General features: G+C 40.6%; 1 protein-coding gene across 1 annotated transcript; it reads left to right on the top strand.

Moving 5' to 3' along the window:
* Window positions 1-1717: 1717 nt before the first annotated feature.
* Window positions 1718-9209, top strand: LOC117258280 (actin nucleation-promoting factor WAS-like). The gene is made up of 11 exons (XM_033629023.2): window positions 1718-1957; window positions 2806-2946; window positions 5733-5819; window positions 5977-6073; window positions 6861-6890; window positions 6987-7019; window positions 7121-7322; window positions 7837-8012; window positions 8112-8671; window positions 8818-8929; window positions 9017-9209. Exons 1-11 carry the CDS (start codon window positions 1856-1858, stop codon window positions 9073-9075), a joined length of 1599 nt encoding a protein of 532 aa, XP_033484914.1. The 5' UTR covers window positions 1718-1855; the 3' UTR covers window positions 9076-9209.
* Window positions 9210-9257: the final 48 nt, after the last annotated feature.

Below are 9257 nucleotides of genomic sequence, written 5' to 3'. Positions count from 1 at the left end.
GAAACTGCGGTTCCATGTGTTGGCATGTAAAACAGAGCATTCAATAACATAATGCTCTCAAATTATGCATTCCTGTTGTTGCTTTGTGTAATGAGCATGCTAGAAACAACAGCTACGGCCAACGACCGGTTTGCTAATGTTTTGTTAGCACTGCTTGGTCTAATGACTGCTTTACACTTAAACCTAGTATTGCTGCGCCACTTCTCGGACAAACAGACCTAATATTTTTGTTCCACCTCAGTGTCCACCGTTTGAAGTCTGCTAAAGCTAAAGGATTTTGATCGAGCTGGTCAAACCAGCAGATGTTGGATTGTAAAGGATTGGAAGGAAAACTTTTTCATGTTGAGAGCAGTACTCGTATCTTTGAGTTAGCTCCACCGTCCTTAAATTGAACGAGAATTAAAGTTGATGAGATCTCCAGTTGGTGTTTTGAAAAAGCTAACGTTAGCCTGTACACCTTACTACCATCATGGCGAGGTAGCCGGCAAGTATTTGGAGTCGTTTTGAATGATAACCCCTTGTGGCAGAGACTCAAGAATAGAGGACCCATAACTGAGCCTTGTGGCACTCCACATGCAATGTTTATTCTTTTTAATCAGGGATTTCATTTTAGACAAAAAGAAATATTTAACAGGTCAATAGGCCTGAGACCAATTTATGGTGTTGGACATTTTATTCTCCTTCTTAAATACGTCATAACAATGTTTTTAGGCCGCTCTTGAATTTACAAACTGCACATCACAAGGCCAAAATACTCTCTTATGCATTCTAGTGTGTACAGAGATTTTTAAAAACTCAGGGCCAAAATTAAAAAAATATCTGTTTACGTGTGGACATGGCCTAGTCTCCACAAACTTGACAGATTCAGCTAAAAATGACCGGTCTGCAGTTTCACACTAACCATTTCAGTCTACCAAAATACAACAGCTTCTACATGGCGTTAAAGAAATGTTCTTTATGTAATATATGTGTTTATCTCTTCTGACACTCAGCATGTCTGTTGTAAATACGATCACCTTCAAACCTCAGCCTGAAGTGATCTTGTATAAAGAATCCAACAGATACAGTGTTTGTGGTGTTCGGCTGCTATCTATGAAGGTCAAACAGACAGTTACTGATGCTCGCGTGTAAATCGACAGACACAGAGAGGTGGTTTGTACAATTTTTAAAGTTTTTATGTATTACTGAAAAAATCCCTCATTGAAAACCAAAGAATAGAATATAGTGTTACAGTAACATATGATGTAACACACTATTTTTTTTTACAATATTCGGCAAAGGCCAATAAAAATTCAGTGTTAAAAATGCTGTGTCTGTTTTAGCAGTCCCAGAAACTGTTCAGTATGGTGAATAATGACTTATGGGTTTTAAGTTAAAATGGAGTTGGTTTTTGTCTTTAAATTTTTAACTGAAAGATAATCTGACTTTGTTATTCATCCTGTACATTTTAAATTAATTTTAATGTTGTTATCTGTCAATAAAGTATGTCTTTCATTTGTACAAAAGCTCTGAGTTGCTTTTTTAATCTAAGTTAAAAAAAAAGTTACACAGGCTAATAAGTCATCTGTGTGGTTGTAAAATGAGCACACACAAGAGAAGAGCAGTCATAGTGCACTGCCTCCCTCTGAAAATGGAAGTAACACATTCATTTGTGCTCTGCGTCTGAGAGAAAGAAGAAAAGTGGGGGTTAGAGAAGTGCGGTTGTCCGTTTCCTGCTTTCAGTTGATGTGTGCGCAGAACAGAGAAGAGAAACTTCCTTGACTGTAGAGCTCAGTATTCTGACAGGGAGACAGGACGCCTTTTTCGAATGCTGTACACATGAAGTTAAGATAAACTGGGAGATTACTAGAGGATAATGAGCCGTGGATCTAAAGCTAAAACAGAGAGCGCCCGGAGCTCTTTGTTGAGCCTCCAGGAGAATGAGAAGTTAGAGGAGCTGCTGGGCAGAAGGTGTGCTGTAAGTCCTGAACTGACCAGGGAGGGGACTGTCCATTGTGGGGGATAATAACCTGCTGTATTTCTCTTGTCTTGTGTCCTTTCTTATGGCAGAGTTTGTTGTAAAAGTGAAAGCAGAAGGTGTCCAAGATAATACAGGTTGTTCCAGTTGCTGCATAGTGATGTAAATCGTCTCAGCCCTCAAGACTTCTCTCCTTTGCCTTTAGTGGTTAAACATCACATCCTGAATTTGAATGAGTACAGCTGATGAGCACAAACCTGAGCTGAGGACTGTTAAATTAAATATTCAGCTTTACTACCAAACCACATCATAGTTTGACTCTGACTCTAAGCTGCTATTTGTTACCTTATTTACACTAATGTCAATTTGAATTCTAGTCCTATTTTGAGATATTTTCTTCGAAGGAATTTACCGTACGTTCATGCTAATGCTGTTTAAAATTACTTGCTGACATTAGGTCATCACAAAAAAGAGGTAGCTGTTAACAGGAAATGGTGGCTGAACCATTTCCTCCTCTGGTGTCAGAATTAGACTCTATCACTGAGTTTAGTCTTACAGTAGAGCAGAAGTTGCTTTGTTCCTTACTTTCTTTAAGATACCGAGCCAAACACTGTGTGTGTCAACAACAGAGCACCACCAGCTGCACATTTTAGTGACATATATACACATCAGTGCTGGCAAATTAACAGCATTACAGCACTTTAAGTTCTTATCTAAACAAATAAAGCCGACGAGGAAGTGAATTATCACAAACTGTTGATTTACATGAAGTGCAACAAAATGCTTCTGAGCATCTTATCAGTGCTTAACTGTTTTCAATGTGTGTTTGTCTCTCTGTGTGTGTTCAGTCCATGGCCACTGCAGTAGCACAGCTGTTCATGGCTCTGCCTCATAGTCCCTCCACATGGAGCCTGCAGCACACCGGAGTGGTGTGCTTCATCAAAGACAATCCTCAGCGCTCCTACTTCATACGGATGTATGATTTGAAGGTAATCTCTCAGACAATGGTGCCATTTATACCAAGAGTCTAATCACAAGAATATTTAGATCCTCCTTAGATCAACGATGTAAAGTTAGGGGAGACAAGGGGTGGTTGTAACACTTTTTGGACGTAGCTACTGTGACATCACCCACTGGTTTGTTGACTTGTTCTGAAACCTTGAGTTCAGCATTTTGGCCAATGCCATCTTGGTTTTTGGGAGACAAAAGTGACCATGTTTAGGCGATGGGCTGGCAGTGTGGAGGAGCGAAGGAGGGGTCTGTCTGAGAAGCCAAGGACACTACCGGCAGTCAGCCTGTCACTCAAAGCTGCCTGCCCTTAATTATCTGTAACTTTAAGCCTTAACTAAATAAGGTAAACAGGTGAGTTGTAAAAAAAAAAATGTACTCATGTACAGTTGATGAAAGAAAAGAACTGCAAAGAACTGCAGTTTTTGGCACCACCATGTTGGCTTCATTTCTCGGCCCTGGAGGTTTCCACATGGTTTGAGCTCTCAGATTTTTATACAAAGTAGCCTTATTTGCCTACTACAAATAGCAATGGTTTCAACTTCTCCAACTATATCACAGAATTAATTAATTGTTGTCAAATACAAGGAATTCTACTGTTTCAAGCTTCCTTACTGCCTGGGTAAGTTGTAACACAACCAGAGGTTAGTTGACACAGTAAGAGTGACGCATTAAAAACTGAGACCACCCCACAACAAACTGAACTCACCACTGACTTTTAAATCTGACGATACATCAATCTGGAGCGATATATCAATTCAGTTATCAATGGTCCAATATCATCAATGCTAAGTGAAAACACAGGTACGTATCGTCATCTTTAAGATACACCTTTATGTTGAAGTTTCCATGGCACGTCTGTGTCACCATTCTGTCAAAGCACACCTCCTTCTAAACATTCACACAGTGCTTGCAGCCTAGCCAGGCAGATAATGGTGAGCAGCCAAGAAAAAGACAGAGGATATTTACTGATGTTGTCTTGATTGCAAGCTCTGAACTGAACTGAAATCGTAAGATGGCAGATTTAGTGATCAATAAATTAATTTATCATGATGAAACTTCTGATTCACACCCCCAGCTTCCCTGTGTGTCTAACAAGCAGAGTGTAACTCTGTGTAGGCGCATCTTACTGTCTGACTAATGCATCCTTGAAACAGCAGGAAAATACTGTGCCATTCTGACTTCAGACCAGTTTTTTGTTGGTCAGTGTCACAAACACTTTCAGCTGCCTCAACATAGCAAGGCCTTAACAATGAGCCTGACCACACCTCGTTTACAGAAGTCGGCAACCTTTACTGTCAAAGGAGCCATTTTTGACCAAAAATAATAACAAAAAAATCTGTGTGGAGCCGCAAAACATATTTGAGTCTTATAATGAAGGTAAAACAGCCTATTAAATCTAAATCAGACTAATAGTCTAAATTCATTAACAGGGGCAGAGCACTATTTATGATTATGTGGTACTTTAACTTTGCAGAGCTGGCAGTGAAAGCAAACAAATCTGTCCACGCTCTACTAAATTCTTGACTTTATTCTGAGACTTATACTTTTTTGGATTTGGCATCTATAGCTAACCCGCTAGGGAGACTTGAGAATGGCCACTGCTATTGAGGTTCGGCAAAATTTCAAGGTAAAGGTGCCAGGTAATAGATGTATTACACACAGTTTCGTTGTTGAAATGCTAAAAGACTTTTTTTAATTGGATATAGGCTTCATATTTTTACAACTGGAGAATGGAGGAATTTCTTTAGGTCTACAACAGGCGTGGTACACCTCGGACAGGTCACCAGACTATCACAGGGCAACCATTCACACTCACATTCACACCTACGGCCAATTTAGAGTCACCAATTAACCTGCATGTCTTTGGACTGTGGGAGGAAGCTGGAGTACCTGGAAAAACCCACACTGACACAGGGAGAACATGCAAACTCCGCACAGAAAGCTCCCCCAACACGGGTACAAAGCCCCTACCATGGGTTTAAACCAGAAACCCTCTTGCTGTGAGGCAACAATGCTAACCATTGCACCTACCCCTGCCCCATTTAAGACCTAGGTGCCCATGGGTGCAAGTACACTGGCTACATACACAACATGGGTGCTGGCCATGAAAATGACAGCTGCGGTAGTCTGAAATTAGCAATGACAGTTGCACTGTGTGCCATATGTAATCCATTGCCCACAGTGTTGTATTTGGCCTTGACAGTGGTGCTGCTACTTTTAAAACGTTACATGAACTTACTTCTAGAGCACTGCATGTGTTTATTTACATACTGAATTTGTATATGCATACAGTATGTGACACTGGGGGTTAGTTGTAACACTTTAAAGGGTGTTACAACCATCCTAACCCCTGACTATCACAGTTAAACTAGCTGTAGCAGCATGGTGGTTTGAGATTAGCAGATGAAATACCCTGTATTTTACCTTTAATAGACTTGTCCTTAATCTAATTACTTAATTCTTACTTCAACAGTGGGGGTGCATGGTGCAAAAAGATTACTTTCATGTCTGAAAATCTGTGTTTTAGCTGTAAAATTTGCACTTACTATCACATCCAAGGTCATATAAGGCATCAGCCATATATGAAACTGATCACATGACAATCTGTTCATGGCTTCTTGATTAAAGTGTTGCTGCTACAACCACCCCTTTGTTACAACTATCCCCAGTCTCCCCTACTGAACTATGGCACATGATAACTCATATCTTACGTGAGTTATTATTGTTGCTGTGCAGAAATATTTACCATGTGTCTCTTCTACAGGCAGGGAGGCAGATTTGGGAGCAGGAGCTCTACAACCAGATTGTTTACTCCTCGCCACAGCCGTACTTTCATACCTTTGCAGCGGATGTAAGCACACCCTCATTTGACCTTCTTCCTCCCGCTTCAGTCACTGTCGAGCTGTTGATGTGTAGCACTGCCATTATTTCCGTTACAAATATCAGCAGGAAGTCAACTGTTGAAACACGTTCAATGTGATTACTTGTTTATTTCTTAACCGACACAGGACTGTCAGGTCGGGCTGAACTTTGCTCTACAACAGGAAGCAGACGATTTCCAAAATGTTGTTGAGGATAAAATCAGTCAGAGACACACCCGTTCAGGTCAGTGGGGTCATAGGTCATATCACTGTGATGTGTTTTTTTTTTTTTTTTTGCACAAAATAAATACAATTAATTTAGAGGTAAATTTGCAACTACAATATGCTATTGGGCTAATATTCTGTTTGCAATATGACCCTGAAAAAAATAATGACAATCAACTTAAAAAAACTTTATTTTATTTATTTATATTTATCTATTTACATTTTTTTATTTATTCACTTATTTTTTTTATTTTATTTATTTATTTATTTTAATTTTTTGAGGGGGGCTTATATTTTATTTGCAATTTGACCCTGAAAAAATAATTATAATCAACTTAAAAAACTTTATTTTATTTATTCATATTTATCTACTTATATTTTTTATTCATTAATTTTATTTTATTTTATTTTATTTCATTTATTTATTTTTATTCTTATTCTTACTTACTTATTTATTTATTTATTTATTTATTTATTTATTTATTTATTTATTTTTTGCCAAAATCTGACTTCCATTAAACAGAAACTGTAGTAAATTTTCAGGTTACTCTTTAAATAATATAGATATATAAATAATATAGAAAATACAAATAATTTCTTACTTTCTTATTCAAACAGTAGAATATTATTTTTAAGGGTATTTCACATAGATAAAAATGTCTATGTATGCTATTTTAGCTGACTATATATATATATATATATATATATATATATATATATATATACATATACTGTATGTGAGTGTGTTGTGTTGTGGTGTGGCATGTGTCTCAAAATGGTTTCTCTCACTTCCTTCTCAATGACAGAAAGGAAACAGCGCCCCCCGCCGCCCAGTGGTAAGATATCAATGAACTTCATGACTGCATGATTGCATTTACATATGTAGCAAACAATGAGTAAAACTATTTCTTTCCTGTTTCCTGTCACTACAGATAGAGGTTCCCTGCCCCGTCCTCCTGAGAAAGGTGCACAACACGTCTCTGCTGTTACTCTTTCTACCACCAGTGATGCATGAAATGAAATAATAATAACATGCCATCCTGCCTGTGCATTGTATCTCCTCCAGCCGCATCACCTGGCAGCCCTGGCTCTTTTCACATGGCCACAGTGGACATCCAAAACCCAGATATCCATTCTTCGCGGTACCGCTCGATGCCTTCACCTGCTGCTTCCCCAGCCCTGATCAGCAAAGGAAAGAAGGATAAGAAGAAAGGGAAGAAGGGCCCCAAAATCTCCAAAGCAGACATCGGGGCACCCAGTGGATTTAAGTGAGTGTTTTGCCCCTATTTTAGGCATGAGAGGATGTGGTTTTACAACATCCTCCTGAGACCTGAACTTTTGTTTGGTGTTCATTTTTAATTTCTCCTAGTTGTTTGGGGTCAGTAGGACCAGATTAATAAAAAACTAAACTTTGTCAATGATAATTATGGCCTAATGTCCTTAACTGTGACGACAGTAAAGTCCCAACGTCTCCAAATGAGCACTTACTAATTAACAGTGTCAGACATTATTAATTTTATTAAATAAACAAGTTTCAACCATTAAAAGCGATCAGGTTTTGGATCGTGTCCTCTTTTGTGTCAGGATCGGCTGCAGACTGACTTGGCAGAGTCAGCTGCCATCTTGTTTTTACATGAATTAGTGTATTTTGCTCTTACTACCACTAGATGTCACAAAAAAGTGTCCACGACCAAGAACAACAGGTCTAAGTCAAGTAGAATGAAGTAAAAGGTCAAGTAAACCCGAAATATGAGGAGTCTCCTTTTGTTTCCTTCTTGTCAGGCATGTTAGTCATGTCGGCTGGGATCCCAACAACCTCGACCCTGATCTGTGGAAGCTGCTCTCCCAAGCTGGAATTGGTGAAGACGAGATGAAGGATGAAAAGACCTCCCAGCTCATCTATAATGTCATCGAGCAGTCTGGAGGCATGGAGGCGGTGAAGAGGGAGGTGAACAGAGGTTAGACTGATTCATTTTTTATTAATCTCACTGCTCCCTATGTGATTCTCTAAAGTTCAGACTGAATTGCTACACGTATCTTGTTCCATTGCATTACAGCCAGTGTACCTCCACCACCTCCACCTGGCAGACAAGGACCTCTGCCTCCTGTGCCGGGCTCCCACGCTCCCACCCCTCCACCTCCACGAGGCCGCTCTGGCCCCCTGCCTCCTATCCCAGGCCAGTCACCTCGAGGGACCCCGCCCCCTCACCCGCCTCCCTCACGTGGAGGCTTGCCACCACCACCTCCTGCAACGAGCAGAGGCGGTCCTCCCCCGCCACCTCCACCAGCACACTCTTCTCAGTTCTCCTCACCGCCGTCCTCAAGGCCCCCAATGTCCTCCCACAGCCTGCCTCCTCCCATGCCGCCATCTAACCAACAGCGCTCCATGGGTTTCCCACCTCCTCCAGTCCCATCGACACCCAGCGGAGGGGCCCCTCCACCTCCTCCTCCTCCTCCTCCACCCCCTCCACCTTCCCTACCTCCAATGTCTTCAAATTTCCCACCTCCTCCTCCTGCTTCTGGAGGCCCACCGCCACCACCTGCTCCTGTGTCTGGAGGCGGGGACGGCAGAGGAGCTCTGTTGGATCAGATCCGACTGGGGAAGAAGCTCAGAAATGTAACGCAAACTTCTTTTTCTGAAAAGCATTTTATACATGCTATACAAGTACACAAGTCTGGACTGACATGCTGCTGTGCATCATGATTATGGTTTGTTTGGACGTTTGTAGCAGATGTTGATATTTAAATTCTCTCCTGTTATAGGTGACAGACAGCCCTGATGTAGCTGCGCCTACACCACCAGAGTCAGGTGAAGGCATCGTTGGTGCTCTTATGATGGTCATGCAGAAGAGGAGTAAAGTCATCCATTCCTCCGGTAAATATCAGAACATTAATAACACCCTATGTAACAGAAGAGTTGAACCGAAAGGACTCATATCTTTGTATTTGTCCTCTCTTTCAGAGGAAAGCGAAGATGACGGTGGAGATGACGACGATGAGGACGATGAATGGGACGACTGATGTTGAAGTTCTTGCTTGTGTGGATTTTGAACTTCCTTCAACTGTGATTTTGATGTCAAACTTCTGAATTGCAGTACTGGTACATGTTGAATTTCAGGTTCGAGAATTAATAATAAAACTGGAATATGTATTGACATGATTAAATCCTAAATAACTCAATATAAAGGACTCGAAAGGGAAAG

Source organism: Epinephelus lanceolatus, chromosome 8 (genome assembly GCF_041903045.1).
Source record: "Epinephelus lanceolatus isolate andai-2023 chromosome 8, ASM4190304v1, whole genome shotgun sequence".
NCBI classification, from domain to species: Eukaryota; Metazoa; Chordata; class Actinopteri; order Perciformes; family Serranidae; genus Epinephelus; species Epinephelus lanceolatus.
The sequence above is the reverse complement of the archived record's forward strand: the minus strand, read 5'-3'. Positions and strand labels throughout refer to the sequence as shown.